The following is a 23640-nucleotide window of genomic DNA, read 5'->3' as shown; positions in this document are numbered from 1 at the left end:
GCAACTTATTCTACGTTTTTCATTAAACACTTAAATGCGACCACTGCCCTCTATCGAACAAACGTACTCATTACCACTCCACTGCATTTAAAATGCAAGGGCGCCTATTAAAAATATATTTTGACCATTGACGTGCAGTCAGGGGAGGCAGGTGAGGCTGTGCCTCACCTGTCATCATGGAAATATCAAATGACAAAATAAATTAGTTATATTTATTTAGTGATTTGTACTTTCACGTTTTTTTCCATTTAACTACACCATTTTTGGCTTTTTATTCAAAATCGCTGAATTTTCACATTTACCGTTCAAATACTAACTAGAAACGAACGTTGAGGCATCAGCCGGCTGAGCCTCACCATGGATTGCGCAATCACTATGCTAACTGTGCTGGCATGCTCTGCAGTGAGACCGCATTGCTGTCCCTCTGCAGATCGCTATTAAAGTGTTCAAACTGCTTTTAGTATACGAACTAAATTTCTACAGTTTAGCTGGTGTATATAATGTAGAGTCACTAGTCACTGTACATTATAAACACTGTAATACAGTGTTTATTTTATTTTAATCAAAACTGTGTGCATAGGTGAGGCACACAATTCTCCTGCCTCATAACAGGGGGCGCTGGTGATTACAGATTCTTCTCACGACTCCTTGGCTGCAGAATAGAATTAGTGACAGCAAGCTACAGTAAACAGTTAGCAAGTTAAGTGCAACCATCCAGTCATTTTTTCGTGTTGCTTGGCCTTATTTTCAGAATGGTGGATTACATATCTAACTTGAAATAATTTTCTGAACTGGACTTTCAATCGAAGCAGGAGATAATAATTAAAGGAAGACCAACACCGGACTATACAGCTCACAAACTCTGAGGGATGAATGTAAATCTCCTGGACAGCTTCACAGCGTTTTGGCCAAGAAGGATCTCATTGAAACTATTCCTGAAGCGACAAAGTTGCTCCAGCTCGTGCTCACTGTTCCGGCTACTACAGCATCAGTGGAGCGGTCATTCTCAGCACAAAAGACTGAAAACATACAGTCGGAACAGGACTGATCAAGGACGACTTTCTTCACTGGCAGTGATCTCCATTGAGACAGAGAGACTTGGACTTAATTTATAAGTAAAGGTACCACGATAATTTTTTTTTAATTCTTTTTTTGTATGTGTTAGGGTTGAACCCAAAACATTTTCACCAATTGTGAAAGAAAAACACAAAGACGTGAGATGGACTTGCAAGGAGAGTGTTCAGAGACTGTTCCGTAACATTCATCCGACCCACTCTGAAAACAATCTCTGGTCCCCTTGCTTTTATTGAAAGTTTGGGAGTTCCTGGTTACAAAGGTCTCAACCGTCTAAAGGGAGAGGGAGCACACCGGTTGAGACTGGCGCAAAACACAAGCGTATTTTGAGATAAGCAGAAGACTGTTCAAGGAGACATTCTGTTATTGTGTCTGCACATTCTGTTATTGAGAGTCAGCATGAAGGTAAAAACAAAAGCTATGTGCGTGTGCAAGTAACTTGGATAATACTAAGCAAACTAATTTACGAATATAATGTGACTACATAATATAGTTTTACTCCAACAGTATGCCAGTTTGTATATATATATATAGCAGTATATAAAGAATGCTGACATGACATTTTAAACAAAACAGGAGTTCATGTTTGTAAATCTGACTGTGATGATGTCAGCGTCTCACCAGCCATGAACCTCACCCCACGTCACTGATTTTGACAATGTTTTTTGTCAGAATCATTTACAGATTAATTGTGGTATCATGACTCTGTTTTTTAAAATACATTTTACAGTGACCCCTTTTACGTCAGACGTTTGTAAAACACGCACACCAACATTTGTATACTATAAAAAAATACAGTACACATCACTGAGGAATGATGCTGAAAATGAAGATTTTACTTGATGTTGGCGTGTTCAAAATGTGATATGCATAGTTTTAGAGGCATAGTCTAAAAATATCCTTTGTTGTTTTTTACTCCAATAAAAGTGAGTCACGACTGAGTGACAATAGACCATGGGCACCAGAGTGACAACAGTGGAGAACCACGGTTCTCAACTGATGTCACTCAGGCCACAAGCATCGTCTAAAAATATCTCACCAATTTCAGAACATTATGATTTTTTGGGGGGGAAACATAGACCTGATCGATGGCAAATGAGAACACTAAATATAAAAAAAAATAGTGCTTCAAAGTGATATTGATCTACAGTACTTCAATTTACTATTTCTTGTATCCTAGCTCCAAAGTGTCAGAGAAAACAAGTTGAATTTTTAGCCTTTTATTGCAAAGCTTACACAGATAGCCCACACGAATAACAAACTTTCTGATATAACACCTATTGATTGTGAGAAAACATTCACACGATCAGAGTTTCCACATCACAAATTTATCCACATTCTAAAAAGAAAAGGGAATTCGAGAAAATGTATTGACTAATTTAAGAGAGCAGTAAACTGGTCGTGGGAAGTAAATGTACATTTATTCCTATACTGTCACCACTTTGGGCAGTACAGTTCCAGGACCCTGGCAGAGCCCATTTTTTCCTCCTCCTCAGTCTGCTGTACTAAGATGCTGTGACGGGAATGCAGCGATGACAGCTCCAGCAGTTCGGAAAGCAATCTAAATTATTGGGAGAAACAATGCAGATAAAACCTGGATCAGAATACCTTTATTCGTCCCACAATGGGGAAATTTGCAGTCCACAGCACAACAAACAAACACAAACACACACACACACACACAACAGTACCCACCCGGGTAACTGCTGAAGAATGTCTTTCGAGTCCCTCTTAATTCCTTGAAGGCAATCCAAAGCGACACGGTTGTCCTCATAATCTCCCTCTGTTAAGTCTTTCAGAAGCACCTCGCTTTCCTTCAAATATGTCTCTGCTTTACCTGGAGAGAGGCAATTACCGGTATGTGTGTTTAAAATACAATAATAAGCCACCAACCTAGAAATTCTCCCCCATCGCCAGCAATATGGAAGTTCCTGACGGGCAGCACGTGTCGGGTGGTGTCGACAGCTGATGCCAAAGTCGTGTATGACTCTGTGAATGATTTGACAGCTTCTGATGCAGGAGTCAAATCAGAAATCTGATGGGAGAAGCCGATAATGACTATTAGACCCTGACGGCATTGTTTTACAATCAATTGGTAAGCGATGCAATATAGTTACGTGCCCACTCCAGAAGAAAGAGACATTATCATTATTATCTGTGCCAATACTGTATGTCTGAACTCATGCTCCATTTTGAAATAATAATAACCAAACTTTTTGTGCATTTGAAATAGCTCCATGGGAGAATGGTGTTTACTGCCCTATATGTGAATTTAAGAAATAAAAACTGTTCATTATAGAGAAAAACTAAAAAAAACACACTTGTTTACTTAACATTTTCCCTTTTTCAAACTGCAGAGAGATTACCATCCAAAAGTTGGGAAACAGCATGTCTGAAACTCATGACTCATTTGCCTGCCCCATTTTCTCAACTTGAAACACAATAAAATGACTAATCGGCCCAAAAAAAAATCATTGTTGCAAAGTATCAAGGATTTATAATCAGAATAAATAACAGAACAGCACTTTAAAATTAACTAATTGATGTACATCGATGAGAAGGTTTCTTCAGCCGTCATCTGTACTTTTTCAAAAAGTACAGATGACGGCTGAAGAAACCTTCTCATCGATGGACCACTCCTGTACGACTGAGAGCTTACACAGACCTAATTGATGTACCTATCACCAATGCTCCCTTGCTTAATTTATCGTAAATATCCCTTGCTGATGATTTTGCTCCAGTTGTCGTTTGTCCATACACTGTTCGGCATGTTGCACAATGCAATGTTTGCCTTGCGTCGTCTGCCACAAGCCATGTGAACTCCTCTTTCCACGATGCTTGACAACTGACACCTCCGAACAAGTTGCGTCCATAATTTGTAAAATCACTTCAAATGACTTCTAATGAGCGCATTTTAAAAAGATTTAACCCCACATAGCTATATTTTACGTTTTAAAACTCACGCTGAATATTCAGGAAGTCTTGTTTTCGACTTGATGACGATTCCTGAAGTGACGTCACATTAGGAACGCCTGTGACCGACACACAATGCAATTTGGGCACTTTTTTTCATTTGAAAACAGGGTTGATCGCAAAATTAGAAGGAAAATTACATAAATTACGCAATGGTGAATCATTGTGTGTCGCACCAAGACTACCAATTGCGGTAACACCATAAAGAAGGTGTTAAGTTGACACAAATTCCCAGCAGACAAATCGGCCCATTTCCAACGGAGCTTGTACGCCATCTTGTGCATTTTCTGGGATGCTACATTTCAATGCAGATGCCTCAAAATGAGACTGAATTACTTCTTTAATCGATTGCAAACATGTATGCTTTTCTCTTCAGAACTATTTGAATCATATTCATAACTGGATGAGTCACAAGAAAGCATCTTCTCCGAATCTGAACTCGCTGAAGCCATTGTTTTGATTCTGGAGCAAGGCATTTTGTGGAGGAGTATCCTGGCATGACGTCACGAACAAGGGAGAGGGACTTTCTGAATCTCACCATTTCCGAGTGCATTTTGTGGCAGTTTTGGGACACTTAGTCATTTTTATTGATGTTTTGCATTTGACTAAAAATATCAGTCTGCGTGTTTTGGGTATTTCAAATGCTATAAAACGTTTTTCTGATGTCAGTTAGGAAACACAAAAATGGTGTCGGTTGTCCTTTAATGCACGTTTACGTTTGGTCGCGTCATGAATTTTGTTAGCTTCTTTTGAATCTTTCTTCTGGGGCTGAGGTTTTGGTTTGATTCCTAACCACTTATCCATTTTTCTTGTGTTCTCTGTGCGTCGACTTTAGAAAATGATATGCAAATGCACCCGGAAGCACGAAGTTATTCGATTCAGGCTTCTGATTGGCTGCCGGGTATGCAAATTGCCAAACGAACCGAGATTATCAAACGGAACGAAGAAACATTTGATTTGAAAAAGTTGTCGGCCACCCGGGCGGAGACGTTCTGTAAGTTGTACGCCCGACATAAAAATTGCACGCCCCGGGCGTCCGGGCAGACGTTATTACAGACATTGGAAACAGTGATGTGAACTTTTCATGAAAAAAACTATTAGGTCTTAATTTCCTGACCTGCAAGTCCAGAAGCTCATTGGTCACCTTCCGCTTTTCCGTGAGGAGGTATTGCCGCTTCTTTTCCATCACCTCACTGTGCAGCGATGCTTCTTCCTCCATCAACTGCAGCAGCCTCGCCTCTGCCTCGGGCTTCAACTTGGCCATGTTATGAGCCATCTAAAGTCAAACAACCATTTATAATTGTGCGTATTTTGTTCCCCGGAAAAAAATTAAATGAAAAACACATGAAGCATAAACTCAATGATGGCAGTGAGCCTGTCAGAAGCTCACCTTGGCGGTAAGAAAAGCCAAAGGCCAAGCTTGCATCTCCATGCACTTCTTGTCATTATCTTCTTGACTCCTCTTAGTCGCTTCTAAATTTTGGTGCACTGTTTTATCTGAGATGGTGACAAGAAGACCATTCATTGGAAGACAGTCTCATTTGTAAGGAAAACACGGGCTACTCAGTTTACCTCCAATGGCTGAAACATCAAAATCCGGCCGGAAGTTGTGTCCATCCGAGAAGGTGGACTGCAGGATGGTGTTTTGTGAAACTCCAGACTCATCCCGATGTGTCACCTTGGCTAAAAGTATCACAATGCAGCCATTGAAATGCGTGCGGCAGGCACATTGTGCGTTTGTTTTGACCATTTTCACTTGGTAATCAAAATGTAAACAAAAGTGACTGTTTCTCATCCGAGACAAAAAAGAAAAGAGATCCAATTTTGTTCAGTTCAATTTAACAGGTCTCAATTTGATTTGGGAATTTATTATTGTATTATAAATCATAAGCTACAAAGCATAGCACAAAGAGAATACCTTTTTTAACTTAATCAATCCTCCCCCCTTTTTTTAACTTTTAAACTGAAAAGAACCCAGGAATGAGGGTCTCAGGGACCCAAGTTAGCAAGTAAATCCAGTTTTGATAGAAATGTGTTTGTATACATTACGTACATGCTCCATGAGTTGGAGGGACGATTGAGCAGTCCGCAGGGGTGCCTTTCATTCGGATGGGTGTAGGCGACACAAACTTATGTTGTAAACTTCCGGAATCGTTGTTGTGGGAGTTACTCTGTGGAAGAAATACGATTCATGGGGATGTACTGACAACTACGGAGCAGACTTCTAACAAACAGCGTGGCTTGACATCATCATCATTATTAAAAACTACTGTGCATGTATCAAATAATATAGTGTATTAAATAAATATTGACATCCATTATGTCTGGACATCCATTGTATTACCTTTGAAAGAGAGGACTTCTCAGCAGCTTGCATGTACCGAGATGGGACAATCTTTCCATTTGCTAAATAAGAAAAAATAAATACATAATGTTAGATCTAGCGATCTATATCGAGAGTTCCTATAAAACGAGTTAGCGTGTCAGTAGATGTTTTTGTAATTGAACTTACTAGATATGTGTTGAGTAAACAGAAAGGGGTACAATTATCATCGTGCAGGCACATGCCGTTCACATTTGCATTTAATTCATCTGCAGTTCAGTGATTTATTTCTGAGGTTTGGAAGTATGACTCTTCGCAAAGAGACTCCAGTGATTTGTCACGGTGCTTCTGTTTTCTCCCAGATTCTAAAAACGTGTCATTTGGTTTAATGTAGACTAAAAATTGACCAGAGGTGTGAATGTGAGTGTAAATGGTTGTATAGTGAATGTCCATTGGGATACAGCTTAATTTAAAAAGGGGGCAGGGGGTCGAAAGAATGTGAAAATAATAAATACATACATATTCCCAAAGCTGCAGGGCCCATGGAGCATCGCAGGGGGGCACATACTTTTACTTTGGAAGTGCTGGGTTTAGGCGAGCAGACTCTCTGAGGTAAACTCACAGAATCACTGTTAAGTGATTTACTCTGTATGGGGCGAGATGGGAATGTGGCCGTAAATTAAATGTAGTCATTGTGCATCGTTTTTTTTCTTTTAAAATGGTTGCAAGTCTGAATAAATGATGTCAAAATGTGACTCACACCACACACCGGATTGTACTTAAATTTAAGTCCACGTCAGCCACCTACCTCTGAAACAGACTTTCTCTCAGAAGCCTGCACGCATCGAGATTGGTTCGCAACCCCTTTTGATGAATAAGAACGACAATGTAAACATTGACAAGTGTCGCAGACCTGTAGAAAGGAAAACTTGTACAGTCTCTTTCAAAACGGTGTGTGTGCGGCATCCAGCAAATTCCGTTGTATCGTTCAAAATCACGATTAATCAACAAAAGCTCCGACAGAACAATTAAATTTCCATCCACACATTTTTATCCAACACTTACATTTGGAAACATTGGTAATGGGCTTCTTCGCAGTTGCATTCTTGTTGGTTTTCGGGCCAATTCCACTTTAAAATAATCAAACACATTAAATGATGAGTTGTGATTACGTTGAAATACGACGTACTGGAAAAGTACGTCGTATGAAAAGTACGTAAGTATGAACCCTTTATTTTCAAAACCCGAAACAAAATCGAAAGAAGAAACACAAAATTACCTTTTAGGATCAGCGACGGTACTTTTGGCACCGCTCGTTTTTTGAGTCGGCTTTCCGGGAGCCATGTTGGTCGTTAACGTTTCGGAGATACCCGCCCTGGACGTCAAATAAATACGTCGACGGGAAACAAGGAGCAACGAACGTGTTCCGCTGCTACAGCTCCTTTCAGAGAGCCGGAGATTTTGGCTCGGCTCGCTAAAAAGATCCGGCTGTTTTGGCTCAAAAATGGCTCTTCCGTTTTTTTTCGTTGCTTAAATTAATTAACTACCAAAAGTGTAAAATTATGTGAAAAAATATTAGCCATGTAAAAAAAATACAGTATATCAAGTAGTTTTATTGATATGGCTTTATTTATGTGTGCACAGAGACCATCCACGAACTTTCCCTTTCCCTGTGGTTACTCTGGTCTGATGCTCAGCTGTCACTAATTTGCTTTTAATATAATTAATGATAGCAACGAGTAAAAATGACAATAATTGAATAATAATAATAGTATAATGTGGTAACATTTGTCCACTATACTTGTCTATACTGATCTCCACAATGACCTGCTCAAATGGCTCCAAAACAATGCATGGGTCCTGCAGTACCCCCTATTCCTCTTTGCTCAGAGGATCAACAGGTTCATTGATAACAGCCAAGGGAGAAATGTCTGCATCCTTGGACTACAGGATCCGTTTTAGCATGTGAAAGGTGGAGTTCCATCTTGTAAAACGCTCTTGCTTGAGCTTCATCTCAGGCATGCCCATCTGTTGTTGGGTAGATTTGAGCTTCTGTGTAGCCGTTGTACTCCTGTAGAAGAATCCACTATCCCCTTCACTTTGTCCACAGTCATCACCTTCAGAGCATCTCTTAGAACCTTGTTAAGACATGGGTGATGGGTCCATTTCAGGAATTTAATTGCTTTTGTGATGTTAGTTGCATTGTTGCTAACAAGGCAAACCACTTTGTTTTCCACATCCAACTCTTTGGCCACTTCGAGCAGCACCTCTGCTAAGTTCTCAGAAATGTGTCTGTCACTGAACTCAAAACAATCCAGTAGACCGGTCCTCACTTTGAAATGTTCAATAAAGTGGCATGCAACTGACATGTAGGAGGTTGTGATTCGGGATGTCCAGCAGTCAGTTGTTAGACAAACAGCTGTGGCTTTTTTAACCCGTTCTTGGACTGACTGCAGCATGTTTTTTTGTCATATATGATTCTTTGAGAAAATGTTTTCAGAATCAGAAAGCTTTTAATAGTCCCACAATGTGGTAATTTCCTGCTTGGAATTGCACAAGCTCAGATAACTCCATACCCATATAATTTAGGAATTAATTATTTTTAACTTTGGAATTACAGTAACTCTTTTTATCTGACGACAGAAGATAGTCTAAGGATTTGTACGGTGCATTGAATGTTTATGTAGGCCTAAAACTCTATATTCTGTGGATCCTGCAATTTGAGTGAAAATGACAAAAACCCTGGCACTGGAGTGGACACATTTTTGCACATCGTCCGGCAGTGAATGAGTTAAATTGCTCTTCCTGGCGTTGGATGTTATCAAATAAATTTCCCCTAAAAATGTGACTTATGGGCGGCCCAGTTGTCGAGTGGTTAGCACACCGGCTTCACAGTGCAGAGGTCGCCGGTTCGCGTCCCGATCTGGCCTCCCTGTGTGGAGTTTACATGTTCTCCCCGGGCCCGCGTGGGTTTTCTCCGGGTCCTCCGGTTTCCTCCACATTCCAAAAACATGTATGGCAGGCAGATTGAAGACTCCAAATTGTCCCAAGTATGAGTGTGCGAGTGACCGTTGTTTGTCTTTCTGTGCCCTGCGATTGAACTGGCAACCCATTCAGGGTGTCCCCCGCCTCGTACCCAAAGACAGCTGGGATTGGCTCCCCCGCAACCCTAATGAGGAATAAGCGGCATGGAAAATGGATGGATGGATGGAATTGCATACATTGGGAACATGAGTATATTTTCTGAATCCTTTGTCTTTGTTTTTTTGACTTCAAGACGGCGCCGCGAGAGTGGCTGCCTTTCCAGCAGCTCATGTATTTTGTTTTTCTACATTCATTCCTTTCATCACTTTGCTGCTGAAAAATGGAAATTTCTCCACTGCGAGACGAATAAAGGCAAATCCAATCTAATCCAATCCACAATTTAAAATGCCTGAAAATCACTTACAGTATTTTTTACCCAATTCCTCATCAATTGTGTTCTGTTTAGCTGGGTTGATAGATTTTTGCATAAAGTCTCTCAATGAGCTGTGGGTTGTGCATCTTGGAAGTTGTGATATTGCAGCACCAACAGATGCAGGCAGACACACTAGAAACTTCATTAATAGCTGGTTCCCTTGCTTGTCTTTTCTTTTCAAGTTGTACAGATGGGTGAACTGTTATTATGTGGCTGTGCGGGTTGTTTGTGGAACCTGATATATGGAATATTTTAACCTCGCAGTCTGCACTCTGCCTTTGAACTATCAATGAAGTTGAAACGAGTCCAAATGTCACTGTGTTTTCTCTCCATTTCCTCACCTTTTCACCTTTGTTTTTTCGTTGGAGTGCTATCAAGCTCTGTCGTCTCCCTTTCCTGTTTCATTGCTACTCAGGGAGTGCTGCTGTTTCTCTACCCCCAACCCCTTCTCCTCACTGCTGCGTGTGTCTGTAATTCACCCCTCACTCCTCTACCACGGATATTGACCAATCACGTACGGCTTTAACTAAAGACTGGGGGCGGGGAATAGAGGGGGAAAAAGTCGGCTCCCATTTCCGACTCCTTGTTAGGAGCCGGCTCTCTTTGTTCACTTCAGAGAGCTCTAAGAACCGGATCGTTCGCGAACGGCACATCACTCATAAATTCAGGTAATTTGCTTTTATCTAGCACATACAGGCAATTGGGATTTGTGTAGTATTGTCCAGAGTGTCACCGGCACTCGTTATATATTAAAAATAAATGAAGAAAAAATAAGAGACAGGTGTAAAAGAACGGTATGTAGCTTTTGCCCACCTTGCAGTTCCTACATGTTTTCCAAGTCTCCCTGTTGCAACACAGCCTTGGGTGCATTGCAACAGGAAGACTTGGAAAACATGTAGGATTGCGGCCCTTGAGGACCGGCGTTTGAGACCCCTGACATAGACTATACAGTATATCTTATTATCACTCACCCTCATATTTTCCCACTTATGCTGCTGACAAGCGAATTACACATTTTCATTTCCCTTCTTAACATCAATGGGCATAGTCCGCTGAGCAAAATGCCACTACATGGCTGTAAGGGTCTGTCTTCACAATTCACCAAAATAAATTGGTTCCGTGTCACATTGCTTCCAAGAAGTTGTTGTTTCACAGTTGCTGGTTAACCGTGTATTTTTCCCATGGATTGTTTTTGGCGATTTAGCCTCAGTCAGTTGTGCATTTAATTACTCACTCCATATATGTGGAGATTGACTGAGCCACTTCCCAGGCCTCATACAGTATAAGCTTTCATGGAAATTTGTGTGCGCACAAGTCTTAAGAAACAAGGCGGGTTCTGATCCCCGCCTGTCTGAGCTGCTGTGAGACAATGGAAAGGGAGAGGGTGTGGGACGGAAGGGATCTAAAAGAAAGAAAATACACTCTTCCACTGACATGTCATGTATGACATGATGACGACGTGTGATGAATCACGCTAGAGCCGAGGCTCTGGGACTGGATTCATCCTGACCTTTCAGAACTTAATGAATTTTAATGATAAAGGTTGACCATTTGTGTAAAGGCCAAGTCATCTCTCAACACCAGGCAATGCCACTACGGCCCATTTTTGCTTTGAGGCAAGAACAGTCGGTTTATGGAAGCAAGTAGTTTATATTCTGGGACACATTCTAGATCAGGGGTGTCAAAGTCATTTTTTGCCGCGGGCCACATTGTAGTTATGGTTTCCTCTCGAGGGCCGTTATGAATTTGGGAAACCCATTAGAATGTTTAAATCCCTTTAAATATTACATATAGAGCACACAGCAAATTAATGAATAACTCGTTTTCAAATCTGAAGTCAAGAATAATGACTTTTATTGTGGTTGACATCCAAAAATATGAAATTTTGGCTCAGATTTTAGCAATCATCATGGAATGTAAAAAAATGATGTGGCGGGCTGGATTTGGCCCGCTGGCCTTGACTTTGACGCATGTGTTGTAGATTGAATTTGAATATTTGAAAAAAGGTGAACGGCTTTATTCATGTTCATGTGTATAAAGACAAAGAGCGAAGTGAGAGTGAGGCTGACGAGACGGTGTAAAGCTTTTGCAGTTGAAAGAAAGTCCTTATCTATTTTTGTGATTTGAATTAAGTCACTGGCTGTCTAAATTTTTGGGTCCTCACTCTTGAAATTGATTGGTCAAAAGTAGCCCAAAATGGGTGAGATAGCTAACCTAACAGTGTCCCAAAGAGCCTGAAAAAAATGCTGGGTTATTTCCACTCAGTGCATTGGTTTGAGGGCCTTGACACATTATGATGGGCCAATATTTTGATTCAACAAGGGGTAAAAGCTACCTATACTAATGAACTAAAGCTGCAAAAAATTGGATTAATATGTTATTGATATTGTAGCTGTAGTTAAAAAAAAACAAAATTTTCTATGAAGAAAAAACAACTTTTGTGGAATCACAACAGGAAATCCTCCACATATTTTTATCACAATTTTACCTATAATGTAATTTCTTGCCCATTTTTTTGTGGCTGGGTTGTCCACCGACTTGGATTTGAAACCCGATCCCTTAGTCTAACGTGAAAGCTGAGCCCCATCATATGGATCAAAATAACTCACCCAACCTGGGTTCGGAAAGGACAACCAAGTACAACAATGTGTGAAGTTTACCCTTCCAAGCTCAAAATGGTTCCAAGGTGGTTGTATTTGGTTAAAATGTCCACACCCTTGGCCGCCTGCTCCTCCCATTGCGGTAAAGCAGTTACTCATCACTGCCCAGTCTGCTTGTCTGGTCCACATAGCCTTCCAGGAATGCCCTCTTTATACGGAGAAACAATCGCCGGTCTCTGTCAGAAGCCGATAGATGCTGTGATGTGAAAGCAGTTCCTCATATTTGGATTTCATTCGTCATTTACTGTGGGTTCAGAAATAGACAATTGTTTTAGGCAGGAACCAGAAGCTAAAATTAGGGAGATTATTTTATGTCCAAAAAGAAAGACTAAATGTGATTTTTTTATCTAATTTTGTTTTAGGTGCGTTTCTATGAGTGCATTTAATTTTCATTATATCAATTGCATTCATTTTTATTGTTTTGTTACTGTCTTATTTTATTCAATTCCATTTTAGTTTATTATATATTGCATTGTTTGATTGTGTTGCATTTACTATAATTGTATTGAATTATTGGATTGTTTTGATTGTGTTTTTTAATAATTACAGTAAAGTCTCGTTATATCGATATCGGATATATCGATAGTCCCGGTTATATCGATACTATTTCTATGCACGCACGGAGAAAATTACATGCAAACAGGGTCGGATATATTGATAGTCCCGGTTATATCGATATTTTTTCGGACTCCCTTGAATATCGATATAACGAGACTTTACTGTATATAACTCCGCACTCTCGAAATGATCCACTTTTGATTATTTTTTTTCTGATGTTTTTTTTTTTTTTCAAAACTCTGAAACCAAATCAATTGAGACAATTCCAGATGCTGACTGGGTGCAATTCAAATGCACATATATGGCAGTACAGTGAGACCTCAACTTACAAACACCTCAACTTTCAAACTTTTTGTCTTACAAACATCAAATTTATCAAAATTAAACCTTATAATAAGCACTATTTTCATAATACACACCCACCACGGCTGGCGGAGTGATCTTCGGCGGAAGCACACGACCGAACAGCGCCAGAGGTTAAGTTACCAACAGTCCTTATGGAAGGTGACTCTCCTTCCATAAGCCATCAGCGACCATCAAAAAGGTAAATAAAACTTTATTTTACAGCACAGTTTATTTTTTTAATTACAGTCGTCATGTAATGCGCCTCTCTTTCCAAACAGCAATTCCCTTTGACCTTCGACCTCCAAAGCCATTCCATCAAGCCATAAATGACCATCACAAATGTAAATAAAGTGACTTTATGATACAATGCAGTTTCTTTCATTACAATACAATAGCACATTTATTATACATAGAATAATGTATGTTGTGTGTAGTTTTAAGGCTTATTTAGTTGAAAAGTATATTTTATGGAAACCCAGGAACGGATTATTCTCATTTTAATGGTTTCCTATGGGAATTTTTTTTTTAGATACACACTTTTCGCCTTACACACTCTGTCTGGGAACCAATTAAGTTCGTAAGTTGAGGTCTCACTATATTTGGTAAAAGTACACAACTTCAATCTGTCATCAGGAAAAAAATGCACAGCCATGGTCAGATAGCCCGCAGCGTTTTTTTTTCCACCTGATGCATGTGGCACTCATTTCCTAATATTGTAATTGGCCAGCTTATCCTGTCTGGATGTCACCTCAGTGAGCTCTTCATTCCACGCGGACGACTCTTCAGCCTGCAGGGGGGTCAGAGGGGAGTTCACCTGGAGGTGTTTGTCTAAGCAGAAATTACAAGCTGTCTTCAACCATGTCATTCGTGGTCAAACATTGATGCCGCTGTTTTGTAGCGTGATCGCACTCGGTCGACCGTAATCCTCCACCAAGCTTGGATAACCTTTTCGATTGGCACAAAATTGGGAAACTTGAATTCTCTACACAGCTGAATATTCTCTCATCTCATCTCATTTTCCGTACCACTTATTCCTCATTAGGGTCGCGGTGGTTGCTGGAGCCTATCTCAGCTGTCTTCGGGCATGAGGCGGGGGACACCCTGAATTGGTTGCCAGCCAATCGTAGGGCACACAAAGACATACAACAGTCACTCTCACACTCACACCTAGGGACAATTTGGAGTGGTCAATCTGCCTGCCATGCATGTTTTTGGAGTGTGGGAGGAAACCGGAGGACCCGGAGAAAACCCACGCGGGTCCGGGGAGAACATGCAAACTCCACACAGGGAGGCCGGACCGGGACGCGAACTGGCGACCTCTGCACTGTGAAGCCGGTGTGCTAACCACTCGGATCCCAAAAAAATTATTAGAATATTACATGCCCTTGGACATTTTCGAGGTGATGACAGCACCCGTGAAGATCTCGAACAGCTGTGCGAAACATTGTGCATTTATGTTACACCTGCAGCAGTTGTAAAAACATTATATAAATAAAGATGGATGCTATTGCATCGCAGACATGCATCACACAAGCAAGCATCACAATGCCTGTGCGTGTCTGTCTATCTGTCTGCATGTGTGAGAACCATGTGCAATTCTTTAGCAGGGCAGTGTAGCGTGCAGTGCAGGAGCCAGCAGAAGCGGCCCAAGCGAGCGCGGCCCCCCGCTCCCCTTGGTAATCCCTACTTTTTCAGGAGCCCTGGCCCGTACTTGATGGGCTTGAGCAAGAAAAGGGTTGCACTCTCTCCCGTGTTTCTCTCTCTCTCTTTTATTCAACCTCTTTTTCTCATGCGCAGACCCCTCTTCTTCTGTCCTCGTACCCTGGAGCCACTTTTGCGAATCACTGGTTTCCAAGTGTTAACTCAGCAACTTTTGTTCAGCCGGCTCTCATCCTCTCGTTTGTATCGCATGTCAGAGAATCCGTTTTTGGAAGAATACTCAGAATGAGGTTGGCAGCAACATGTCTGTGTTCAGAATGAGGTTGTGTTGGGAATTTAGATTTGGGGACAAAATAGATCAGTTATTTTGTTTTGACAGTGTACATCACCTGCTGTGTTCGCTCCAAAGCCCAAAAAAAGATTTCCATGCATGCACTCTGTTGACATCCCCTCAATGTTCCTCTATTGGTCCTCTCACTCCGATCAAGCTATTGTTGAGTAGTTGCAATAATGAATATCCCAAACCGCCTTAATTAGTCATGACATTGCTTTACAAACAAATGACAGTCATCATCCGCAAGGGGAGATCTTGCAGTTTACATGCATAAACCCAGTTTTGTACAAGCCAATCTCATGCACGCACCCCAACAGAGAGTGGCTGCCTTTCCACCAGCTCCTGTATTTTGTTTTTCCACTTTCAGTCCTTTCATCACTTTGCTGCTGTGAAATGTAAATTTCTCCACCATGACACTAATAGAGGCAAATCCAAATCCAATCCAACGAGTAAATTTATGCTTCTGGAAAATGATAAAATATAATAAGAGAAAGATGATTGAAAATTTAAAAAGAGATAATGGGAAAATATAATAAGAGTCCGAAATGTTCAATATCCAAACTGTAACACATCATGACAGCAATGTTATGTCCATGGGCGACTACTAATGAAGGGAGGATTCAAGGAAAAATAAACTCACAAAAAAATGGGTTTCCATACTCCATATGCTTTAATATCATACAACAATGCCATACTATATACACTGAATGTGACTTCAAAGCCATTAATCATCACCATGGGGTCCCCTATAGATGCTCACTTCCCGTCATCCTCGTTGGCCAACACGAGATGACTGTACCCCTTCCCGACTCGACCGCTGCTCAGTCAGACAACACTAAGCCCAGCTAGCTACTCACAGCCAGTGGCTAACAGCTTCAGACAGGCGTGGGAGCAGGGCCGTATCCAAGCAGGATCTGGCCCCAGAGCTGCCAGGTCAGCCAGGACAAACAGGGGCTCAGACCAGGAAACGGGCCCTCTGCCTCGGGGCCGAAGCCTCTTGCTAATCCTTCCCCCTGCCATAGCACCCACTCCGGAGCCTCCCTATTCCTCAACTGCACCTCTGCACTCGTTCTTTCTTTCTGGTCCATCAATCAATCAATCAACTGGTCAGTATCCAGCAGTTAATTCATGCTAAACAGTTTAATTGTAAAAACAAAACAAACAAAAACAATTCCGATTGGCCTACAATGATTTGATTATGATAACCCAAAGACGTTTTTTTAATTATAGTGGATGGTGGCCAGAAAGTATATGAAGAAATGAATAAGAAATGTTGTTTACAATATATTGTGTCCGGAATTGTCTTGTTATCAGCTGTGTGTAGAACTGTGTTTTGACTCGAAAATCCGTAAGACAACAAGTCTGGTTTCCGACCAGGACAATGTTTGACGATCACTTTCAGAAGATGAAAATGAAATGGTGGGATATTTACTTTCCTTCCCCAAAAGCTTTGATAGCTCAATTGCTTGTGTTTAGTGGCTTGTTATTATTTTTCAATTGCTGCATTGTCCGTCGGGTTTGCAGTAGCATGGAATAGCTCTCTGAGTGTTGTTTCTGCTCTGAGAATACAGCCGCCATGCAGGGAGAGCAGGACGGCGGGAAGGACTCGTAACTTGAAGTGCAGCAGAGGAAAAGGATGAAAAAAAAGAATGAAAGTTCCACAAATGTAAACATTTATCAGGTCCCCTCTTTTATGTAAAAGCAATAATGTTCACATGGCACACAAAAAATAAATTATATATATATATATATATACACAGTATATATAAATGTGATATATAGTAACATTTTGAAAAAGCACTGATATATTTTTTCTATTATTGTATCCTTAGTTACAGATTTTTTTATTGAAGTCAAGTCATAAAAAAACAAATGTTGACAAATGTTATTTTAAATGTTGACACAATCTATTTGTGAGCTTTAATGTTGAATTTGGAATCTTTCATTATGGACACAACATAGTATGCCTACATTAGTTCAATTCATCAATTCAGTTGATAAACCAATGTGGACTACAACCAAAATAATAATTTGTCGAAATAATATTTATCTCTTCACTCATTAATATTCATGTAAAGACACTTTTAATGTCGATTATTCGGAGAGACTACTTAGGTTTCTATTCTTGTGGTTATCAAGCACTAAGTTTCAAATTTACGACATTTTAGCTCCAAATATGGCCAGATAGCACAAAGAACAAATACCATATGCATTGTAAGTTATTTTTTTTACATGACTGGAAAACTGACCTAAATGAGCAAAACAAAAAAAAGGTTTTCGTGCAGCTGCATCTTCGTCTTTCGAGAGCTGTAGTTGCGTCACTGGTCCCCCCCCCACCTTTATAAAACTGTCAGCGCCTGTGCATCTCACCTGGAATGACACCAAGCAGCCAACGCAAGAACACGACGGAGGCCACTTTTCTGAAAAAAAAAAAAAAAAAAAAAAAAAAAAGTTTTTCGAAATATTGACTGTTCACTTCTTTTTCTTCCATGAATCTGGCAAATTACTCGTACTATTCTGCCATGTGCAACATGACAGCAGAGACCCAGGCCTCTCCCGCAGAGATCAGCCCCGTGGTCCTGTCCCCCAACGTCAGCCTGGACTCACCGCTGCCCCCGCTTTTGCTACAAGGCCGCTCCAAGGACGGCGTCCTGATTAAGTCCGAACCGCGGGGTCCTAGCCCGGACGCCGAGGACGGAATCGTGCTGGGTCAAACGGATCCGGAGCACCTGCCCACCGGTAGCCGCCGCAGGAAGAGGCCAGTGCAGCGGGGCAAACCCCCCTATAGCTATATCGCTCTCATCGCCATGTCCATTGCTAATTCCCCCGAGAGGAAACTCACCCTGGGGGGTATTTATAAATTCATCATGGAGCGCTTTCCGTTCTACAGAGAGAACTCAAAGAAGTGGCAGAACTCGATCCGTCATAACTTGACCCTCAACGACTGTTTCGTCAAAATCCCGCGGGAGCCTGGCAGACCAGGTAAGGGCAACTACTGGACTCTGGACCCCGCCGCCGAGGATATGTTCGACAACGGGAGCTTCCTGAGGAGACGTAAGCGATTCAAGCGCACAGATGTCAGCACCTACCCGGGCTACATCCAGAGCTCCAGCGCCTTCACGCCCACCCAGATGGGAAGGCCTTCCTACCCCAACGCCCTGTACGCTGGGATCAGTTCCGGGTACGCGGCTTCTTCCCCGCATCCGGCTATGCTACATCACTACCAGACGTCCGCCGGCGTGTGCCAGTCGCAACCACGCATGTTCAGCATCGATAATATAATCAGCCCTCAGTCGATAGGGGAACTAAACCCCCAAGCTCTACAGGGGCTCGGCGGAGGCGACTTGCCCGGTATGACAGCCAGTTGCTCGGTCACCGCGGGGGACCCTTTGACGTGTTTCCAGACCCAAACCGCCAACCAGTCCGGCAATATGTTGAACAGAAACAGCGGCAACATTTCCTCCAATATCCCTTGCAATCTCACACCGGTGTACCCCTACTCCTCACCGGCCTCGCCTCCCAATCTAACGGGCGTGACCCAGTCTGGCTTTTCCCCCGGGAGCTCTCAGGTGTACTGCACGGGAAACAGGCTCTCTCTGCCGGCTCTGCGACAGAGCTCCTGCGCGGAGCACACGGAGCAGCTTCTCGGTCTCTCGGGCCCGATGAACACTTATAACAATTCTTCTTACATGAGACAAGCTAACTTTGCATCGGGACTGGAACGATACATGTGATAGCCCTGCTGAGGAACATTTCATATGTTATATTCGTATTAATGTTTAGTTTGTCAGTAAATGATCAAGAATTTGTGAGAAAACATTCCATTTCCCCCCCAAGCCATTCAGATTTCGACACATTCCACGAGGTCACCTCGGAGATTTGGGTGTTTTACAGACTTTAAAATGCGTAGTATTATTTTGTTACATGTTCATGTTGTTTCTATTTTTTAAGAAAATGTGATCAGTTCAGCAATCAGAAATACATTCATTTGAATGAACTTTCCATCTTTGACAGCTTCATTGTATTCACACAATTACGGACAATAAAGTCACAGATTCGTTTCATATCAATACTTTATGAGAGGGAATGTATTCCACTTTTAAACGTTTTCACAAAACATGTAAAATAAAAAATAAGTCATTTGATGTATTGAAAGAACATATTCCCAAAGGGCAAGTACTTTTTCCCTTGAGGGATTATATTAAAATTAATATACAACCCAAATAAAACCTCCTATAGTTCATATAGTATAGTATCTGAAATCAACAGGATAATCACAAAAAAACTTGAAACCAAATCTCTCAAAAATGTATGCCAATAAAATTAATATCAAATATTGTTATATTGTAAATTATTAATTACATGTGTAGACGTGACTGGATATATTTCCCCAAATCCAAAATCAGATTAGATTTCACAATTAAACAAAAATGTTTATATTTTGTGTAAATTTCATAATCCACAAGAAAACTAACGAAATTTGGTTGTGTACTTTGTTTTAATAGGACAAGAAGATCTTTAATAATAAGATCTAATAATAATAAGATCTCTTTAATAATACAAGAAAATCATTATAATAATCACATTTTATCAAATCTGTCATTAAACCTGTCATGGATTCAATATTATATTGATCAGTAGTTATATTTTAAGACTTTTAGTTCACTTTTCAGTGGTTCCATATCTGTCTCTCTGGTCCCACCAGGCAGCAAAATTACTCAGAGGCCCCATATTGTTAATACATTCCTTAATACAATACAATACAATACAATACAATACAATACAATACAATACAATAAATATTTATTTATATAACGCTTTAACTTCAGCCGAATCAGCAACAATGCACTTAATATGGAAAGGTATCATATACATGAAATAATGTAGTCACAAATTTAGCAGAAAGGCTCATGAAATTTAGTAGATTAGCTCATGAAAATGAGCTAATCTCAGATGTTTCTCGGGGACCGCTTCAGATTGGGGACGAAAACCAGGGCTGTTGCAGAATAGACAGTGTGCTACAACCCCAGATGACCAACACACATCAATATCGTCACTAACAATTCCAATTCCCTCCAAACCATGCAGTGGTTCTTGACCTGGGTTCGATCACACCCCAAGGTTTGGTGAATTGGCACAGGGGGAGCCTCTATTTTAAGACACACCCGACTAAACATGTCAATTCATTATGACACGCATATCAACTTCAGTGAGACCTCAACTTACAAACACCTTATCTTACAAACTTTTCGTCTTACAAACGTCAAATTTCTGAAAATTAAACCTTATAATAAGCACTATTTTCATAATACACACCCACCACGGTTGGATCTTCGGTGGAAGCACACGACCGAACAGCACCAGAGGTTATGTTATCAACAGTCCTTATGGAAGGTGACTCTCCTTCCATAAGCCATCAACGACCATCAAAAAGGTCAATAAAACTTTGTTTTACAGCAAAGTTTATTTCTTTAATTACAGTCCTCATGTAATGTGCCTCTCTTTCCAAACAGCAATTTCCTTTGACCTTCGACCTCCAACGCCATTCCATCAAGCCATAAATGACCATCACAAATGTAAATAAAGTGACTTTATGATACAATGCAGTGTATTTCTTTCATTACAATACAATAGCACATTTATTATACATAGAATAAGGTATGTTGTGTGTAGTTTTAAGGCTTATTTAGTTGAAAAGTATATTTTATGGAAACCCGGGAACTGATTATTTCCATTTTAATGGTTTCTTATGGGAATTTTTTTTGGGAGATACACACTTTTCGCCTTACACACTCTGTCTGGGAACCAATTAAGTTCGTAAATTGAGGTCTCACTTTACTGTAATTGGGTTCAGCACCTCAAAAAAGGTTAAGAACCAAAGCGCTAACCAAACATGGGGTGTAGTACCAAAATCAACCTCTGAGTGACAGCACGGTTCCACAGTGTAGACAAACTCACATTAAATCTGGAGGACGAGTCAAACCAAAGAAACATATTTCCGTATCAAATGTAGCCACAATACAACTCACTTTGCTTCAAAAAAAAAATCAAAAGCACAATGTCTTAAAATCATTTATATACAAACTGGATAGCAGAGGATATTCAAAGGCAAAGTTAGGAAACAAACATAGCTTGTTCAATTTGCTATAAAGAAGTTACATAGACAATATTTAAACTGTGTCCCACCAAACAATATTTAAAGGCATTTAAAACCCAATGACAGAAATTAAAAAGTATATTTATGAAATTACGAAAGGACCACACAGCAAATGTGATTCAAATAATTTTATTCAGAGGAACGTGAGGAAAAAACATATATATAAACCTGCCTTTAAAGGCATTTACCATATACTTTGGGCTGGCTGAGTTCACTTATGTTTTCAATTTATTCCGTTTGAGTGCAGCGTAACAGCAAAATTATGCGGAATTGCCGATCACACTAAATTTGAAGTGGTCGGCTGAGGCGGTTTGCATCACTGTATTGCTTATGAACAGAAGATGGCGCTATAACCTCACAAACCCAGATAGAACTGAACAACGACAAATCTGACAGGCCTTGAGTCGTCATGTTCAAATGAAAAGAACAAATTCGAGGACATACTCACCAAAAATCTAGTTACTTTTTTGTAACAAGTAACATACAAGTCAAAAAAGTTGTGTATCACTATTGCAAATAGAGTATAAAATAAGGGTGTATTTTGAAAGACAACGTGAACGGTAAAACCTTCGGGACAAACTTTGCCCAGAAATCACGTTGACTTGAAACAATGAAGGGGAGTGATAAGATATGATTAGTAATGATTTAAGATCATTTACATGTTCTGGGTTAAGTGCATACTATGCACATTGTGTGACATGCTGGTGAAATCCCCCTGTCATAAATTAGGGGATGGGGCGGAGGCGGTGCTGGCGGTACTGATCCAGTGCAGGACACAAATTGTTGGTTATCGTTGTGAAAGGACAACATTTATTTATCTAACATTTTAAAGACTGTTAATTATCTAATCTTGGCCATTTAATTGAGTGATGTTTGCCTTTAAACCCTAACAAAACAATTTTACACGTAATAGTTGTATTAAGTTCATCTTGTCTACTTAATATCTAATTTAAAACAGATTCTTTTCTTACAGACAGTGTGTTTCAGGTGTTCAATCACCTGACATGTTTCGGCGTATACTTCCGCCTTCGTCAGAGTGTCACCATGCCGAAACATGTAATTGAACACCTGAAATACACTGTAAGAAAAGAATCTGCTTTAAATTAATTTTTACACGTATTTCCCTGAAAATGCAAATTTTATAACTTTAATGGGTGCTATGGATTTTTAAACCTCGTTTGGTTAGGGAGTTTGAATACGCCTTTTTAAGTGAACAAATTTCAGCAGGGGATCATATAAATTTCATTCTTAATATTCTCATTAAACGAATCTGCCCTTTCATCAATACATGCCGCTGTATGGCGTATGTCACTTAAACTTTAAAAAGCATTTTACCTTAGACTTGGTTTTTTCACATTTTACCCTCCATCAAATTAAGTTGTATGGAAGGCGACACCGTGGACGACTGGTTAAGGCGTCCCCCTCCGTTATTGGGTTCAATTTCGTCACAGGATAGGTGGATTGATGATTTGCGTGGATTTATGTACACAAACAATGTGATGAGCTGCATGTGTTTGTCTGTTTGTTATCTGTATAACATCAACAATGCAGTTGAGTATGGATCGTATGTGCACCCCCCCCAGACCCTTGCAAAAACATGTCTCTTTCTCCTTTATTGTAGTATACACATAAAGTTGACACTAAGAAAAGAGAAAAAAGCAAAGTACATGTACTCTGACTTACGAAGAAAGGAAATCAAAAGCATGAGGTACATATGTGTGACTGATAATTTACGAGTCAGTCAAGATTACAGTATAGTATAGTTCTTCCATGAGAAACACGAATTCTAAAATACACGAATAAAATTAATGTAAAACAAAACAAACAACTCTCACAAAATACTAAAATGCCAAACATATGTCAGTTTTGGAAAACTGTACATTAAAATTATTAAAATCTAAAATGATAAAACATTTTTTGTTCATGGTAAAAAAATATAATAAAACATTTATGATTCAAATTGAATTATTAGCACATTTTACTTTCCATTAGAAACTAAAACAAACTATAAAAATAAAAAGAACCACATTGAAGCAAATCCTGAAGAACTCAAACAAATGCTTCCTAGCAACATTTTTTTAAATTTTCTGTTCCGTTCAA

At 40.2% G+C, this 23640-nt stretch overlaps 2 protein-coding genes across 2 annotated transcripts; one reads left to right on the top strand and one right to left on the bottom strand.

Annotated features, from left to right (window-relative positions):
* Window positions 1-2278: 2278 nt before the first annotated feature.
* On the bottom strand, window positions 2279-7737 carry haus8 (HAUS augmin like complex subunit 8). Its single transcript, XM_089000968.1, has 12 exons — window positions 7650-7737; window positions 7436-7500; window positions 7179-7234; window positions 6890-7016; window positions 6392-6453; window positions 6101-6218; window positions 5620-5730; window positions 5438-5544; window positions 5165-5323; window positions 2968-3109; window positions 2770-2911; window positions 2279-2635 (listed from the first exon to the last, which is right to left on the bottom strand). The coding sequence occupies exons 1-12, from the start codon at window positions 7712-7714 to the stop codon at window positions 2509-2511; spliced, it is 1281 nt and encodes a 426-aa protein (XP_088857094.1). The 5' UTR covers window positions 7715-7737; the 3' UTR covers window positions 2279-2508.
* A 10135-nt stretch (window positions 7738-17872) lies between these two features.
* On the top strand, window positions 17873-19117 carry foxe3 (forkhead box E3). Its single transcript, XM_089001053.1, has one exon. The coding sequence runs from the start codon at window positions 17873-17875 to the stop codon at window positions 19115-19117; it is 1245 nt and encodes a 414-aa protein (XP_088857179.1).
* The last annotated feature ends 4523 nt before the right edge of the window (window positions 19118-23640 follow it).

This window comes from Hippocampus bargibanti, linkage group LG07 (genome assembly GCF_051943395.1).
Source record: "Hippocampus bargibanti isolate YZ-2025 linkage group LG07, ASM5194339v1, whole genome shotgun sequence".
NCBI lineage: Eukaryota > Metazoa > Chordata > Actinopteri > Syngnathiformes > Syngnathidae > Hippocampus > Hippocampus bargibanti.
The sequence above is the reverse complement of the archived record's forward strand: the minus strand, read 5'-3'. Positions and strand labels throughout refer to the sequence as shown.